Raw genomic sequence first — 18,748 nt, forward strand, 5'->3', positions numbered from 1 at the left:
AAGCACTCAAGTTTTTCATTGATAGTTGCTACAGACATGTAAACAAATGGAAATTTGGGTCCTACACAAAATGATGTTATTTTTTGGTTTTGACAGGAAAAGAATATCCTTTAAATTAGCTTTGATCACAAGTACTTTCTCCTTCCTTTCTTCCCATTTTTTGTTTCAGCTGTTAAACCAAAAATAAATTACTTTTACTTGTCTAGTGCAAAGACAACAAGCTAAAAAAGGAATAAGAAAGTAGAGATGCCTTGCCTATGACAAGAACTCAAAGAGAATAAAGTTCTGATAATCCAGGAGGGACCAAGCTGAAGAACCCACATGGATTCCAATTACCTCTGAAATCAGTGAATAAAGCAGTCAGGAGACATTCAAAGCAGATATAGCATAGGAAGAAAAGAGAGGGACATCACTGGTCGTATGAAATTGCAAGACTGTAAAGGCTGTTGTGTAGTTCCAGCTATTAAAAAAAGGTGGTGTAAAGAGGATCAGGAGTCAAATGCAGTAGCCCAGTTTTAGAAAAAGAGTGATGGGATGGTGATGATAAATCCAAAAGGTGAGCCAAATGAGACTGACAGAAATGAGATATTAGAGAGAAAAGTGGAAGAAATGGAGAGATGTGCATAGGTAGCATTCACACTGAGTAGTAGCTGAAGCCAGGGGACTATGTGGGAAAGCACAGAGCTGTAAGGAAGCTTATACTCAAAAAGATACAGATTCGAGAATACTAACACAATAGCTTTGGTTTAGTAATTATGAACTGGAGAAATTATTCAGTGAAAATTTATTCTCTTTTTTTAACTGCATGTGAATTATCTAGAGATAACTTACATTTTTTCGAAATGTAGTTATCAAGATAATCTTGACTCATAAATATTTCAGAAGCACTTTGTTGATCATATTTACTGTTTCCTACACTAAACTCAGCTGATTAATTAGAATTGTCACATGACATTACTTTTGCCTGAATAGGTAAATACATATCAGTTAGATTAAGACTGACTTTTACATTAATAATCTTTAGCATATACTTAAAAAAAAAATCCTCTGGCAAGTACTGCAAGCAAAAAAAAAATCAGAAGGACTTTCCCCTTGCCACACACACATATTGTATACAAATTCCTTGAAAACCTCAACTGATGTTAAATGATTTCTGTCCACACTGTGTTCCTTTAATACCAGATCATATCTCCTAAAGTTACAGCTCACAGTAAAACCTAGCGCAAGCCCACACCAACTTCGGACAGCATGGGGATGTGCATCTGCAGATTTTCAAAACAGGGCATTCCTTTGCATAAGTTTTCCACAAGTGGCAAGGAAATGTGAAAAAAAAGAGGAGTGCCCCTATTCAGGCTTGCTCAGATTCCAGGGTTATAAATGTCCACGACATTTCTAAAGAAAAAGTGAGCAGTGATATGGGTTGCAGTAGCAGCTGATAGGAGAGATCTGTTAAAATTGATCATTCCCCTGTCAAAATATCAAGAAATTGGCCAATACACTCTGTAAAGTTGTCAGAGCAGATGATATAGCAGAGACGGGCAGCTATACATTACATAGCAGCTTCTCCTACCACTAGCATGTCATCTGCTTCATCTGTGCTGTGACCTGTTGGGGGCACTCAGGTATAGCAGCAGATTGCTTGCTCTTGCGTTATTTGTTTTCCCTTCCAGCCTTCAGATGTAGCTGCTATTTTATTCATGCACCACAATATTCCATTTAAACAATTAAACAAGATTATTTTTATCACTTTGGGGAGAAGGAGGAAGTTTCTCAGAGAGTCATTAGGGAAACTCCATAACAGTTCACTGCAAGTCATCTTGCTATGTTGGTATATTGTAGTGTTTAGGTCTGAATTAAAGTGTTCTCTCTGCTGTCTCTGGCACTGGCTTGTTGAATTACCTGCCTTCCACTGCATTTGGACGGAGCCCATATTTAGCGCATCTTTAATGTATTTTTGTGAGCAGCTTGTACTATCACCACTTGTAGAACCATTTGCATTTACTTGGAGAGACAGCCAGCCTGACAGGGCAAACGACTACTGCAGGAGACTAATTTCCTTATATTGTGCTATTTTTCAATAGCTCCCCAGTTGATAAATATTTCACCCCAATCCTGAGTGTATCCCAGGTCCCTATGAAGTGAAACAGTTAGCCAGCAGGTTGGACTGTATCCATTAAGCTTGGGGAAAATGATAAGATTATGAACAGTGAGATCAATTTGCAAGAAAAAGCTTAACAAAGCCTAGGACAGTTAGAAAGCTTCAGGTTTTACCCTTCCTGGGTCTCCAAATCCACGAGACTCTCTTTAACTTGTACAGACCTCTGTGCACTGGGAGACTTTGTGAAACGGAAGTCCAAAACATAAGCAGTCAAAGTGCTTTTGGAGACTTTTCTAGGTCAGACTCTCTGGCACCTTCTCAAAGGGTCGAGTATCAAGAGGGGTAGCAATCTGTTTCTACATGTATTTGTGTTGCTTATTAAGCCAATTACTCTAGAAGCTCGTTTTATGTGGTAAGTTAGGTATCCACAATGCACATCATGTACCAGGGAAGCTTGTACTCTTCTATTTCACGAAACAGACTATGATTACCTTTTTCCATAAAGTCTAAAAACAATTTTCTCTTTTAAAACTATCTTGTTGCCACCAACTGAACCTTAAAAGATAGACCTTCCAGCTAGAATGCATTTCCCGTAACATAGATTCCTGAGGGAATAGAAGACATGGGAGTTTTACATGTCCAGGAGACTACTGAGGAGTTTGACTACTTGGACAACTATTCTATTATTGAAGACCTCCTTTTAGGAAATATTAGATTAATCAGCAAATCTTCACACTTCAAGTTAAACACAAAGCCTTTTTTTCTCAGCCTTAGTTTTCCTTCAATGCTTACATTTAGATGAAGAAACATTTTATTTGGATGGACAGATAGACAGGCACACTCCTGGTTTTGAGTGGCTTGATTCAGCAAGCCGCTCAAAAACTTTCTCCCTTAATGACATCAGCAAAAATTATGTATGGTCGGTATTTACAGGAAACAAACACTCAATGAACAAAACATAGACCAGGGTTTTGTATTAAGAACAGTTGCTTGATTTTAATTTGACCGAAATCTGGTTAATAAAGGTAAGAGAGTTGACGAAGCAGACTTCTCTAAGGCATTTGTCTTGCTGCCACCTGGCATTTTGATTAAGTATCTAGAGTGATACAAAATTAACATGCCATATATTAAGAGAATGAAAACAGCTCTCTGGCATGTCTAAACTACAATTGTAAATGGGCAATCATTATTAATCAGGCGTGTTTCCGAAAAGGTCCTGAAAATCTTGATTCTTGGCCTTATGCCACCTAAAATTTTTGTCAATGGAAGACAACCAAGAACACAGAACCTCAGTGATACAACTTGTAACAATTGGAGAAGAGGAAGTAAGGAACATGTAAGATGGACAGTTAAGTTCATGCTACCAGGATATCCAAACTGTTGGTAAACTTGGTTTAAGCAAACAACTTACTTTTCAGCACAGTCACATATAAAGTTATTTTTTCTGGGAACAAACAGAAATTTTGTAGCCACAATTGCAGAATGGAATTTCTGACTGGGAAGCAGTGTGAAGGATCATGAGCTTCGTCCATATACGTCCAAAAGCACTAAGGCACCTACTGGATAAATAAATAGAAATCTCTAGAAGGGAAATTATATTCCTTATTGGGCAGCCACTGGTTTAACTGGAACCCACAAGTTCCAGTGGGAATGTCCACTTCAAACTGAAAGGTTCCCTCATTCTGTCTGAAACATATTTAGTTGACAGCCTGACTGACAAACAGACTCCCTTTTGCTGTATAAGTAATTTTTTTTAGTCCTGTTTCAGGGGCATGGTGGCTTTCTCTGAGTTGGATTCATAGGCTGAAGTAATTTTTATTATGATGATCACCTATTGCCTTTTGGCAGGACAAAGGGAATTGGAAATGTAAAGGATCTGCAAACTGAGGAATGGGTGATATGCAGTGTAGGGAGCATACTGGTGCTGGTACAGTGGTGGAAAGAAAAGAGGCTGGCAATTTTTTGTCTTTCACTATTGAGAGGTATAATAGGATCTAAAGTCTGCAAGTGATTTGTAAACAAAGAATGGATGCTTTCCTAGGCAATATACTCCAGTTTAAACAAGAACTAATCCAAGAAATTGATGTAATGTGCATTCTAAAGGAGATCAGAACAGATTATCGCAATAGTCCATTTTGCTTTATAATCTGGCCTTAAATACATAAGCATTTTAAAAATAAATCAAGATTGGACATGAAGCAGGAACATGCCACTGTTCTTCTTTGACTACTGCTTGGAGTGGAAGAAAATATATGTTGGTTGATAATACTGAAATTGTAAGCAGTCTGAACAAAACAGTGCTATAATTAATTATGATTTTTTTTCTGTCTAGGATGCATGGTAACAGAAAAAGACACACTTTAGATCTTTTTAGAAAGCAAATATATAACTAAACAAATATGGGAAACAATTAGATGTCCATGTGAATAAGGAATATATTTTACTTTTTTTTACCTTGGTTTTGCACAAACTTCTCTGTCAAACTGTGTGTTAACTTCAAGCAAGAGCTACTGTGGTCATCAGTACATACTTTCGTAGGGACAGAATACTGAATCATAGAATCATAGAATCGCAGGTTGGAAAAGACCTCTAAGATCATCAGGTCCAACCATCCACCCAACACCACGATTCCTACTAAACCATGTCCTGAAGTGCCACATCCACACATTTTTTGAACACCTCCAGGGATGGGGACTCCACCACCTCCCTGGGCAGCCTGGTCCAATGCCTGACCACTCTTTCAGGGAAGAATTTTTTCGTAATATCCCATCTAAACCTCCCCTGATGCAACTCGAGGCCATTGCTTCTTGTCCTATCGCTGCTTATTTGGGAGAAGAGACCAACACCTGCCTCACCACAACCTCCTTTCAGGTAGTTGTAGAGAGCAACAAGGTCCCCCCTCAGCCTCCTCTTCTCCTGACTGAACAGCCCCAGCTCCCTCAGCTGCTCCTTGTAAGACTTGCTCTCCAGACCCCTCCCCAGCCTCGCTGCCCTTCTCTGGACACGCTCCAGCACCTCAATGCCCTTCTGGTAGTGAGGGGCCCAAAACTGAACACAGCACTCCAGGTACAGCCTCACCAGTGCCGAGTACAGGTGCATGATCACCTCCCTGCTCTTGCTGGCCACACCATTGCTGATCCAAGCCAGGATGCCATTGGCCTTCTTGGCCACCTGGGCACACTGCTGGCTCATGTTCAGCTGGCTGCTGACCAGCACTCCCAGGTCCTTTTCCGCCAGGCAGCTCTCCAGCCACTCCTTCCCAAGCCTGTAGTGTTGCATGGGGTTGCTGGGACCCAAGGGCAGGACCCGGCACTTGGGCCTGTTGTTGAACCTCATACAGTTGACCTCGGCCCATTGATCCACTCTGTCCAGATCCCTCTGCAGAATCTTCCTACCCTTGAGCAGGTCGACACCCCCACCCAGCTTGGTGTCATCTGCAAACTCACTGAGGGAGCACTCGATCCCCTCATCCAGATCATTGATAAAGATGTTAAACAAGACCGGACCCAACACTGAGCCCTGGGGAACACCACTCATGACCGGCCGCCAGCCGGATTTAACTCCATTCACCACCACTCTCTGGGCTCGGCCATTCAGCCAGTTCTTTACCCAGCCAAGAGAACACCCCTCCAAACCATGGGCAGCCAGTTTCTCCAGGAGGATGCTGTAGGGAACAGTGTCACAGGCTTTGGTAAAGTCCAGGTAGACAACATCCACAGCCTTTCCCTCATCCTCTAGGTGGGTCACCTGGTCATGGAAGGAGATCAGGTTGGTCAAGCAGGACCTGCCTTTCATGAACCCGTGCTGGCTGGGCCTGATCCCCTGGTTATCCTTGACATGTCCAGTGAGTGCACTCAGAATGAACCGCTCCATAATCTTCCCCAGCACCAAGGTCAGGCTGACAAGCCTGTAGTTCCCATGATCTTCCTTCTGTCCCTTCTTGTAGATGGCTGTTACACTGGCGACCCTCCAGTTATCTGGGACCTCCCCTGTTAGCCAGGACTGCTGACAGTTGATGGAGAGTGGCTTGGCCAGCTCCTCCACCAGTTCCCTCAGCACTCTCGGGTGGATCCCATCCAGCCCCATAGACTTGTGAGTGTCCAGGTGGCATAGCAGGTCGTTAACTGCTTCCTTCTGGATTATGGGAGGTTTGTTCCACACTCCTTCGCTATCTTCCAGCACTGGGGGCTGACTACCCTGGGAATAACCAGCCTGATTATTAAAGACTGAGACAAAGAAGGCATTAAATACCTCAGCCTTTTCCTCATTCTTGTTGGCAATATTTCCCCCTGCATCCAATAGGGGATGGAGACCCTCTTTGGCCCTCCTTTTGTTGTTGATGTATTTGTAAAAACATTTTTTGTTATCCGTTACAACAGTGGCCAGCCTGAGTTCTAGCTGGGCTTTTGCCTTTCTAATTTCCTCTGTGCACGACCTAACGAGACCCCTGTACTCCTCTTGAGTCGCCTGCCCTTTCTTCCATAGGTGGTAGACCCTCCTTTTTTTTCCTGAGTCCCAGCAAGAGCTCCCTGTTCAGCCAGGCTGGTCGTCTTCCCCGCTGGTTCGTCTTGCGGCACATGGGGACAGCCTGCTCCTGTGCCTTTAAGACTTCCTCCTTGAAGAATGTCCAGCCTGCCTGGACCCTTTTGCCCTTCAGCACTCTCTCCCAAAGGACCCTCTCAACCAGTGTCCTGAACAGGCCAAAGTCTGCCCTCTGAAAGTCCATGGTGGTGGTTTTGCTGGCCCACCTCTTAACTTCACCTCGAACTGAGAACTCCGTCATTTCATGGTCGCTAAGCCCAAGCCTCTGACCACCACATCTCCCAGCAGTCCTTCTCTGTTCGTAAACAGCAGGTCTAGCGAGGCACCTCCCCTGGTAGGCTCACTTACCAGCTGTGTCAGGCAGTTATCTTCCACACACTCCAGGAACCTGCTAGACTGTTTCCTCTCTGCTATGTTGCATTTCCAGCAGATGTCCAGTAAGTTGAAGTCCCCCATGAGAACAAGGGCTAGCGATTGTGAGACTTCTGCCAGCCTCTTGTAGAAAACTTCGTCTCCCTCTTCATCCTGGTTGGGTGGTCTATAACAGACCCCCAGCAGGATGTCTGCCTTGTTGGCTTTTCCCCTCATCTTCACCCACAAGCATTCAACCTTGTCATCACAATCATCGAGCTCTATACAATCAAAGCAGTCCCTAACATACAGCCTCTCTTTCCTCCCCTATCCCTTCTGAAGAGTTTAGCCATCCATCGCAGCGCACCAGTCATGAGAGTCATCCCACCATGTTTCTGTGATGGTGACCAAGTCATAGCTGTTCTGCTGTACAACGGTTTCCAGCTCCTCCTATTTATTGCCCATGCTACGTGCGTTGGTGTAGATGCACTTGACCTGGGCTGTCGATCTCACCTCCGACACTGGCATGCCACTTCTGGGCTCATCTCTGGTGAGCCTGGTTATGTCCCCTTCCCCCTTCAAAACTAGTTTAAAGCCCTCTTGATGAGCCCTGCCAGCTTGTGGGCAAGAGTCCTTTTTCCCCTTTCAGACAGCTGGACTCCATCTGTCACCAGCAGGCCTGGTGCCGTGTAAACCTCCCCATGATCAAAGAAACCAAAATTCCACTGATGGCACCAGTCTCTCAGTCACCTGTTAATCAGGTGAGTTTTCCTGTCCCTTTCAGTGTTCTTCCCTGCCACTGATGGGATGGAGGAAAACACCACCTGTGCTCCTGATCCCTCAACCAGTCGCCCCAGTGCCCTGAAGTCCCTTTTGATGGCCTTGGGACTTCTCTCCGTGATCTCATGACCGCCAACCTGCATTACTAACAGTGCGTAATTGTATATATATATATATATTTTTTTTTAATATATAATAGTAATATTTTTTATACTTGTATGTGCTTATGGAAGAATTCAAGCCTTACGGCAGTGTTCACTACTTACAAAGACATTAGTTAAGACTGTGATGGTAACAACGGTATCCAAATAACCTGTTAGCGTAGCTAATTTTAGAGAAAGGCAAAGGTTTATAGGTCAGACCCATTCTGCAAAACAACTTTCCATCTGCACTTCTGAAGTTTGTATGATCATATAATTTAACACTCTCTTAGTGCAAAGGTGTAAGGGTAGGTGAGTAGTACAAACGAAGAAAGTATTAAGATTACATAAACAATCTTAAATCCAACATTTCCTAATGTCTGAATTCTTCATTTGCACTCTTAACTCTTTTAGACTTCATTTTTATGTCTACTACTTCCTCTTCTAAAAAGCAAACAGAAAAAAAAAAGAAAGTCTATCAATTAAATTATATTAGTCTACCAGTGATTATTAGCAAGGCTGAGGTTTACAACTCCACCCTCGGAGCTCTGCCAGCAGAGCTATCAAAGTCTGTCTGGTTCAGCCCTATCCCTCCTACTCTCTTGGTTTAGCTGTTCCTTACTTTTCCTTCAGATCTCTCCTTTTGTCCCACTCCTCCTACTCTGCTCAGCTTCACCTCCTCGTGCAGCTCTTTAAGTACAGATCTTCCTTTATTTACCAATCTCTTTAGCAAGTACCCATATTTGGTCATTCCCTTCCAGTCCTTGATCCCAGCTCCTTGCCAGACCCTTATGCCTACGGCCCTGGTTCCTACTCCTACCCTTGATTTCACCAGCCAGCCCCATCTCTCTACTGTCCCCAAGCCTCATCTCACTCTGCCCTCCATTTGTCAGCTGGCCCTAATCAGTCTCTTGGTCCCATCAGTCCTGGTCATAATTTCTTTTATTTCCTCTTCCTAAATCCTCAATCTCACCAGATTCCTGCTTCCAGTATCTGTTTTGGCCTAGTCTGTTTTCTGTCTTTTTTTCCATTCCTGTTAGATAAACCCTCCCACACTCCCCTTCATGCTGCCTTCTTGCTGAGGAAAAGCTGAGCCCCGGAGGAATTTGGCTTTTGACTTTCTATAACAACTGAAGTGGAGGGCTGGTTGAGGAAATCTGGAAGTCTAGAAAACGTACCAGCAGCACTAACTGTAATAAAAAAAGGGAGGGTGACAGGGAAAGGAGAAGCAACAGAGCATTCTTGACAGTATAGGCTTTATAACCAGTACATTAGTAGAGATACTTCAGAGACAAAGACAATTTGAATTTCAGAAGCATTAAGCGTTTGAGAATTCAACTTCTCTCTCCAAATTTAAGGCCATTTTCTCAATATCTCTGTATGTTAATTTCATTGTTGACAAAATAACAACTATGACCATCTTGTGAGTGTTGTAAAGCATATTTCACTTTTGCTTTCCTAAGACCCCTCTACAGAAATAGCTTTTTGAGTGCAAAGCACAGGTATAATTATGAATAAGGAACACACTTTTAAAGGAGAAAAAAGGCCACAAAAAGAGATTGATAGTATCATCAGTAGCTGTAAGTATCAGACCCTCAGTCAGATTGTCTATCTGATGTTATAGAGAGCCTGTTTACTGCTGGAGTCGAAAGCTGGAAAGCTGTGGCAGATAGCAGATGTACCAATTAATAACCTGTCAAGACTGATGGACAGAATGAAAAAAAAAAATCTCACATATCTCTCCTGTGTGGTTTTTTCCCCCACATTTCAGGTCATTGGGGGTCATGAGATACACTCTGCCTCCTTGGAGAGAGACAAAACTGTCTCATTAGTGTCTATCTTTCATGACATTAAGATGCTGCCTTTGAGACGCTATCTCACCTGTTCTTCTCCCAGAATCCTGAAGTGATGAAGCTCTTTAATCAAGGAGTCCGGGCAGCCAGCTGTTGGCAAGAAACAAAAATAGGCATTTTAGAGCTTCCTGTCAGCACATCTTTCAGCAAAAGATACATAGATGCAGAGAGGATAGAATATACAGATTACCTTAGAAAAGAAGATTAGAAAGATTAGCCACTGTTCTGTGGGCACCAGGATGCTGAAAACCATCTATAAAATAATCCTTCCACATTGCCAAGCATGCTACCAAGAACGCCTAGAAAGGTTATATTCCGAATATTTTAGCCCTTTCCCTGAAGGACTACAAACAAAAGCAAGACGAAAAGGGCAGCACTGCCTGCTAGATACCACCATCCCCTTAGTGTAAGCCAAAAAGCCTGTTAAAAGAGGATGCCACATCAAAACCTTGGAGCTGCCCAAAGCTGAATTCTGATTCACACATTCATTTCTAAGAGTATTACAGGCTTTCCCGGATTCCCTGAAAGATTTCATAGGCTCCACAGATCACTTTAATTTTGGCTGTCCCAAATATAACCCATTTCACAAACAGGTACTTGTCACGCACAGGTGTAATACACAAACCACCTATGCAGGCAGGGGAACGATGTGCCAGAACTTTGCAATCAGATTAACATTCAGTCACTACAGACTTTCACATCTGTACCAGTCAGTAAGAAAAAATACGTCTTGCTAGACGCCATGTACTTTACTGACCTATTCAGACTGTGATTACATTCCCGGTGATGAAATCCGAGGCTGCTACTCACTTTTGTATGCTACTAGATTCATTTCTGGCAAGGGGTAAAAGTACACACTGTGAAAGCAACCTGGGCTTTATTCTTCTTGCCATAAACTGAAGCATCTGCTTGTGAACAGAGACTAATGTTTAAAAGGAACGAAGAGCATAGTTCTCCCCAGAACATGGGAGGAACTAAGATTTTTATCAACCTGCTTTTCTGCTGATGTAACTACGAATAGCTACCTCTCACTCTTAATGTCTGCCATTAAAAGGATGCAAATGAACTGGGAGACAGTTGCCAGGAAATTTCCATCAGCGCTGTGGCTTTACTCAAAGCCAATGAGGCATGGCCTACACTCACAACTTCCGTTGGCACGGCTGTCTTCGGGATGGGTACAAAGGGAAAGCCTTTATACTTGCAAGCAACATAACTAAAGAAGACAAAAACCCTACTATAGACACAATGATACTAGTAAAAGTCTTCTACTGGCATAACTTTTTCTACTTAGGGAACGGATTTAAATGATATTCAAATAAGCTTCTTGCTGGTAAATGCTGTATCTCCATTCAGAGGAGGTACAGGTGGAGAATGCACCATCAACACAACTTCATCAGCAAACCCTTTTACAGGTAGCCAGTGTTTCAGGCAGCCAAAGTTTAAGTATGTGGTAAGAATTATCTATCAATGGCTTGTCTCTTCTTAAATACTACTATTTCCTCCCATTTAATAAAACCCATGATATTCTTACAGGCTTCTTTCCACCCATCTCTTCCCTCATCTCGTACACAAGGATAGTCACATATTTGAATGTGTGAGTTTTAGCTTTCAGTGATTCTTTCTTAATGGGTTTTTATTCTCCTCAACTTCTAGGATCTCAGCCCCTGTATCACCTTTAACTTTCTCTCCTCATTTCCCCCACACTTAGGCTCTCACTGTTTATTCTGTTTCTTGCTCTCAATGCATTTAAAGTTGTCCTTACTACTTCCAGAACAGAATCACTGCTATGCAGCATTCTTCTGTCCACTTTAACTGGGATTTACATCTCCATCTTCAAGCTCATCCAAACCCTGAATGTATCCACTCTGTCTCAATAACTTGTCGACCTGAGGCCTGACTTTTAGTCCAGAGCAGTTGACTTCTCTGTTTCACATCAGAACTCACTGCATAAAACATGGTTCCTCTCTCTTACCCTGAAGTTCTTATGTAATTATTAATTTTTTTCTGCATGCAATTTTCCCTGAAAATATCTGCATTGATTGTACACTGCTATAGGAATTTCTAAGTGTAGAGGATAATTATGAATTCATGTAATACTGTGTGTTAATCTTTGACAGACGTTAGCTTTGTAACACCAACTGAACTGCTTCCTGCTTTTCTCTGCTTTTTGCAGTCTTTGCAGCTTCTTCTTCAACCAATCATTTCTTTCTTCCTTCTTATCCTTTCCAATTTATTATTCGCTAAATCCCTTAAGATGGGAAAGTTTCCTTTTTCTTGTCTAGCAAGAACTTTTTCTCTTTCTATTCTCCTTGAAATCCTATTTCCTGAATGCCTCTTTCTCCCAGAAATCTATCCCATTCTGCCCTCATGCAAAATTTATATAATCTCCCTTACATGAACTCCTCACACGCATCCTCTCTTTCTTCCATGTTAGAGACTATAAACACTTTAGAACCAAGGATCTTTGTAAAAAAAAGTGTAAAAGTATGAAGATATATATAGACATATATACAAACACATATACGGTTATTTTAAGTGTTACTAGTTGTCCACTGCTGCATCCTCTTCCCAATACAGTATTTTGTATAGCCTATTTTTCAGAGATTTGCCCAATCTAGTTTTCAATCTTTTTATAGTCCAGACTTTCACTGGATCTTGCAAGCTGATTATACAAGAGGTCCTGAAGTTACTAGCAAAGGAGGAGAGAGCACTTAAAAACCTTGTCACTGTTGGCACGATGCTTTCCAACAACAAGTTCAGAAATGTCAAATACATGCAATATTGAATTATACTGACACATATTAACAGTCTGCTGTCTGTAAGAAGTCCTTTCGGATCTTCACATTGCAGAACTCATAATTTAAGGAAACAATGGAAATTACTGTTGTCAAAAATAATTTGAGGAAAAAATGGAAATGAAGAAACAAGGAAAACAAAAAAAGAAGTACGATCAAAAAGTCTTCCTTTCTTTTTGGATATTTCTGGATGTATTTCTGATATTTCCTATTTCTACTTCAATTTCTTCTGTTCTCTAAGTGGACTGTTGTGAAACATGCTCCGACACTGTGATCCATTTTTACCGAATATCTGGGAGTTTTGAAACAGTCTTGATGTTAAATTCCTGCACTGTGACTAGAGACAAAAGCTACAGACAAATAACCATTCCATAAATAAAAAAAATTAAAAAATACTTATTCTGCTGAAAAGCATTAAGAAGTGTTTGTCATATCACCCACAAAAACACCCATACATCCATCAAGAAACTCATGTATATGCAAACACCTATGGTGACTTGAAAATTATTGCAAGTGCAGCACCCATTGGGTTTACTGGCAAAATGTGCACAGCAAAGGTTACAAGGAAAATGTATTTTCTAAGTCTTTGATGTGCCCCTAGCACATGCCACATGAAATAAACAATCTGCACTTCATAGATCTCTGCTATTTTGTGTAGAATGGTTTGAGGATTGGTTTTTATGCCCTCTGTAGTACAGAAAACTTTATAATCAATGGTCTCAAAAATTACTGAAACTTTCCATTTGCCTCTTCCCAATTCTAACTTGAAAAAGTACAGGCATACATGAAATTTCCACAGACATAAACCAAACCACAGGAATATCAAATAAATCAATCAATAACAATTGCACGTAAGAGTGTTTAAAGGAAATGCAAAAGTATGGACAATTGCCTTTAACCAGAAGCCAAAACTCAGGATTGTGGACATCTGCAGACTGATTAAATGGCAGCTAAATTGTTTATTAGCTCCCTCTTTCAACTCACATTCAAACCCATGTGTTTCATATGTTCTCGATTTTTGCTAACTGTGAAGGCAGAGCAAGATGTAAGAAATATAAAATTGATGCAAATCTTTAGTATTTTTATACCTTATTGAGGTTTTTTCCTCTGTTGTTACCTAGATAATTTTCTAATGTAACCAAACTTAAAACTTCAATAATTTGTAGACCTACACTGTGCTTACAGATATCATCCTTTGTATAAGAAAGATTTTTAAAGAAAGAAAGGTGATAAAACTGTTCCGTGAATAATTTTTCTTCTCAAGTCACAGTCCTTGCATCTGCAGGTCTTAAAATGCAGAGGATTCACCTGGGCACACAACTTTATCTGGAATATCAATGATTGCTAACCACCATTAATCATAAAATTACACATCAGACTCAAAACACTCATGAAATCAGCTTGTAATCACTAGGTTTACATATTGATTTAGGCCTTATTTATTTATCTTCTGAATTCTCAATGTTGATCATGCATTCGAGTCACATTTGCAAACTGAAATTCTCCAACTCATTAACTCATACTTCTGCTTGCAATATCTATTTTGATGATCTATTGTGATTGGGGTAGGTTCAGTCATGGAACATTTTTCCCCAAGAACCAAGTCACTTTTGCTCAACAGATACACAGTGATTATTCCCTTGTCTTACCTATAGGTATCAGAACTTTTCTCAGCAAGTACAGTATGTCTTAGCTATAGTTCTATTTCAAGTGGCATTCAGCCTGTTGGACACACTAAAACATCTGATGATTTTTTTTTTTTGTAAATACACTGTTGACTGCAGTCAGCAATACATTTACAAATTGGGAGACAGCGCTTTAGTACCTGAATATCTTGTACTGGCCATCTTACAACTGATGTAAGAAAAAACATATCCAGTAAAACCATAATAGTAAAGTAAAAAATTACATGGGGTTCTTCACTTGTACTCAGGCCATTTTGATGACATCAGTTTCCACATGTCATTTTTCTGTACAGTAATCTAGACTAGTAGATACCAATGTAAAAGAAATATATGCCCGAAAAGAGACATATTAGAGTGTTTCAATAATATAAATTCATTTGGAAAAAACATATAAAAAGAGATATTATCCAAAGCAAGAAGTATTGAATTCTGTCCTTTCAAAGTCATCAGGCATGTACTGAGACTGCAAAGCTCAGCTCTGAAGTTGAACAATGCTAAACCAGAGAGCACAACAAGCAATACTTGCACGTGGTTTATGTACCCAGAGGTCACCACAGTGAAGGTCTTTCCTAAGTCTTTAAAAGTCTCTCTAAAACTACAAATGGTGGGGCAGTTCTTCAGCTCAATCAAACTAGCATAGCAACAATTAAGTCAATGGTGCTTACATGTATTCATACTAGCAAAACATTGGCTATGTACACAAAATGTAATACTGTGTTAAAAAGACTGTGTGCCAGTAAAGGATATATTTAAATGCCCCTTTTTCAAAGCTTAATTTGCAATAAAAATCTATTTGCTTTTTTTTAAAAAAATCAGAATTTAAATACCATTTTCTCCTGATTAATACCCCTGTCAAACAGTATAATGTTAATTTTCTTTTTCTTAATTGACTTCTGACAGCTTAAGTCTGTAAAAACATCTATATATATTTTTGCTATCAAAAAGGCTGCTGAAGCGAATATGCAAGAAATTTTCATGAAAGCTTGATTGTCAGGACACAATACTCGTCCTGTTCTGACCAGTTACCAGAGATGTTAGTTGCCCAGCTGAAGGGGTTACATTTTTGTTTGTATGCACTTCATTGCAAAATCATCCAAAGACACAAAAGGTGTTTTTGCTCTCATGAAGTACTTGTGCAAAAATTCTGCAAAGGGACTGCAACAGAGTTGGGAAAGCATCACATAAAGTTTGACCACTGGCAGCGAATAGAGCATCTCAGATTAGAGAAAATTCTGATGGCCTGGCTTTCTCACGCTGCACACAACTCTGGCCTTCTCTGTGCTGCTACTCAAGTGTGTTTTTTTTTTAATGATGCTTTAAAGCCAAATGACTAGAAATAATGAACCACCTCAGCCATTTTCTACTAGGGTCTTTCTTTTAATCTTAACAACAGAAAATATCAGCAGGAATATTGACCTGCCACTTCAGTTTGGAACCTGCTTCCTTGCTTGCTTTTTACATATTTAAAACAGTATTTAAAATAGACTTGAACAAGTACTGTTTACTCACATGAGCATTCCAACCCTGAATTGTACTGAGCTGCATGATGCCAGCATGCCACTGCTTGTTGTTTTAGGCAGTTTTCTGTGTATGCTGTTCTGTGTATGTAACGAACTGTTGAAAGAGTCTATCAGAGGGGGGAAATTTAAAAAAAAAAATTCAGTATTGCCCAAGAGACTAAGACTTCAGGGCAACCATGCAATACTGCAAACATACTTGACTAATAGTCTGTACCATCTGGTTGCTCGATAATCCAGTTTAAATTGTAGGTGTAAATTCACCCATGCAATTCTCAGTACAGTCAGCGAATACTAAACTCATGCAACAAAACAAAATCCATGCTGTCCATCTGTAATAAGAAATGGAACTACGACTTTACTGCTCAAATACAGCAGCTCCACAAGCAGAAATAAAAAGACTCCCTTCTTTCCATGCAAGTACTGATTTTTGTCAAATTAAAGTAAATCTTACAGAAACAACATTTTTTTTTATGCTTCTTAATTAGCAGATGTTGCTCCTATGGTTTCTTCATAACATCAAAGAGTCAGAAAATCAGCAAGTCTAAGGCTCCTAACATCCCCAGCTGATTTTTTTTTTTTTAAATTGAGATATGACAGAGGTGCTCTAAACTTCTGTTGGAAGACTCAATGCCTTCCACCGTATAACCCTTGGTAGTGAAAAATCTCATTGCAGGGGTCTGGGCTGAACGGAGCTCTTCACTCTCAGTATACTAGGTTTTTAGCTCAATGAGCTCAATTCATGAAAAGTTTTCTCATCTTTTATTCAAAAAGTAGTTGAAACCTCTAAAGCAAACTCAGTTCTCTCAAATTCCCACCTTCATGCTGGCACTGGCCTTTGATGATGATCAGTACCTTTGAGAAGGCAAGTGAGAGGTCAGGAGCTTTCAGCATGTGGTGAAGACTATAAGAGAGGAGATTGTCATCTCAGGGAAAAATCCCTGAATAAAAGTCAACACAAGAAAAAAATAACTCTGGAAGAACTTAATTCACCAGTTACTGAAGGGCAAGTCTTTTAAAGATTGTAATTTCTGAATGTCTGAATTAAACAGGTGCAACACAGGAAACGCCAAAAGGTTTCTAAGCTGGAATAAAACCAAAGTTCACACAGCCATTTTCCAGTTGATGGCTTGATAACAGAACGTAAAGCTGAAGTGCCGAGAAACAGCTTTGGAGAGTAAATATTTCTTCTTTTTCCCCTTAAAAGTTGAATTAAAGAAACTCATCTCCTGTAATTTTGGGAATGACAGACATAAGGAATAGTTACAGCAATTCATGTTGCAATAAATTTCCATCTCACTTGTATTTTATAAAGTGAGCTTATTGCACAGAGTATGAAATGTAGAATAAGCCACTGTACCATCAAGAAAGATGTGGCCAGGTGCTTTCCATCTCTTTAATTACAAAACTAGTGGTCAGGTATATTAAAATGCAATTTTAAAATGTTATTTTCTGTCCACAGTACAGTAAAATCAATATGCCAAACTAAAAAAAAAATCTGTCAGAAAAACTGATGCACACATGTAGGTCTTGCTCTCTCACTCACACATGCATAAGCATGCACAAAATTACTACTGGAGAAAGGAGAAATCCAAACAATATTCAGTGACCTAGAAACGGCAGTTCTTTTCTTTCTACTTTTGCATTTATTTTTTTCCCGGGATATGATGTCATTCTGTATTAACAGTATATAAAAAAATGCTGTTCCTTTAATCTGTTCAGTATTTATAAGACTTCAATATGAGCCTTTCACTGAGAGCTTAGACAAATATTTAAATTGCTACATAAATGACTCAGAATACAAGGCAAGCCCAGACTACTCTAAAAATAAATGTTCATGGACAATAAACTCATCCAACCAAAAGAGAATTTTAAAAAGCCATGGAATATATTATGTCTCACAGAATAGTACAGACATATTTGGATGAATGGCTGTGATTTTCTCTTTTTCATGGGGATTTTATGACAGAAAACCAGTTCCAGAACACTAAAGAATAAAGCAATTGTCTAAAAGTGACCTGCATTCTCGTAATGGAGTTGAAATCTTAATTGTTACCTAATTTTAATATTTTTCTTTCTCTGCAGCAGCAATACACGTATGCATATCTTATTGCTCTCTGTGAGGGAACATGGCAAATTTCCACTTGTGAAATGAGGATGGTTTTGCATTTCACCTTAATCAGATCAAATTAGGGCAGGTGGTAACCCTGCAGGCAACATAATTACGAAAAATGCCTGTGTTCAATACAAACTGTCCTTCCAGTCTTGAGGTCTAATGGCACATCATAGGACAATATTTTTACATCTTGCTGAGAGCTCAGAAGCCCACAGAGGGGGGACTATATACCGCTCTCATTTTTTGTCTCTGCAAAACCAGACAAATAATACATGTGTTCTTCAATATTTACTCTAACGTAAGAGGCAGAGTGTTCCTGGGAGTGTAAAAGGTGGTGTGGGATGAAAACTAAAGTTAAATACCGAAGAAAAAGAAATTAAGCCACTCTCTAGTCAGGTCTAATTCTAATAACTTTGTGCGAGACAGGCTAATCCTGTATTACAAAAAGTGATTCGTGTTTCTACTAAAAAAATCACCTGACAGCCAGGCATAAATACAAGAGTTCATGCTGTCTGTTCATCTAACACAAAAGAATTGGCACGACCCGAGAGGTCCCCCAAACATAGACAGTTAAGCATTTTTCTGATTTTATATTGATATACTGGCCGTGTTCTTGAACAGACCACTCGCAATAAATAGCTGGCGAAACACATTTGAAATAAGCTGAAAATTTAATGCAAAATTCTACTCTATATTAAAGGGATAATGCAGCCAGGTTCATTTAGACTATTACTCCTCTGAAGACACCCCAAGCACTACCATAACAAACGTTATATCAAAGATGCACTCAGCAACAAATGCAATACGAGTCTCTGCGAGGCGATTTTTCAGTATGTCAGAATTATAATATCACTCCATGGAAACAAATTAG

The 18,748-nt window shown here is 40.0% G+C and overlaps 1 protein-coding gene across 1 annotated transcript in view; it reads right to left on the reverse strand.

Annotated features, from left to right (window-relative positions):
• The window catches only part of PRKN (parkin RBR E3 ubiquitin protein ligase), a 729,755-nt gene that overhangs the window by 114,026 nt on the left and 596,981 nt on the right, over positions 1 to 18,748 (reverse strand). The window contains exon 8 of the mRNA XM_075411660.1: positions 9,793 to 9,854. Within this exon, the coding sequence (XP_075267775.1) occupies positions 9,793 to 9,854 (62 nt within the window). The remainder of the gene's footprint in view (positions 1 to 9,792; positions 9,855 to 18,748) is intronic.

This window comes from Opisthocomus hoazin, chromosome 2 (assembly GCF_030867145.1).
Source record: "Opisthocomus hoazin isolate bOpiHoa1 chromosome 2, bOpiHoa1.hap1, whole genome shotgun sequence".
Taxonomy (NCBI): Eukaryota; Metazoa; Chordata; class Aves; order Opisthocomiformes; family Opisthocomidae; genus Opisthocomus; species Opisthocomus hoazin.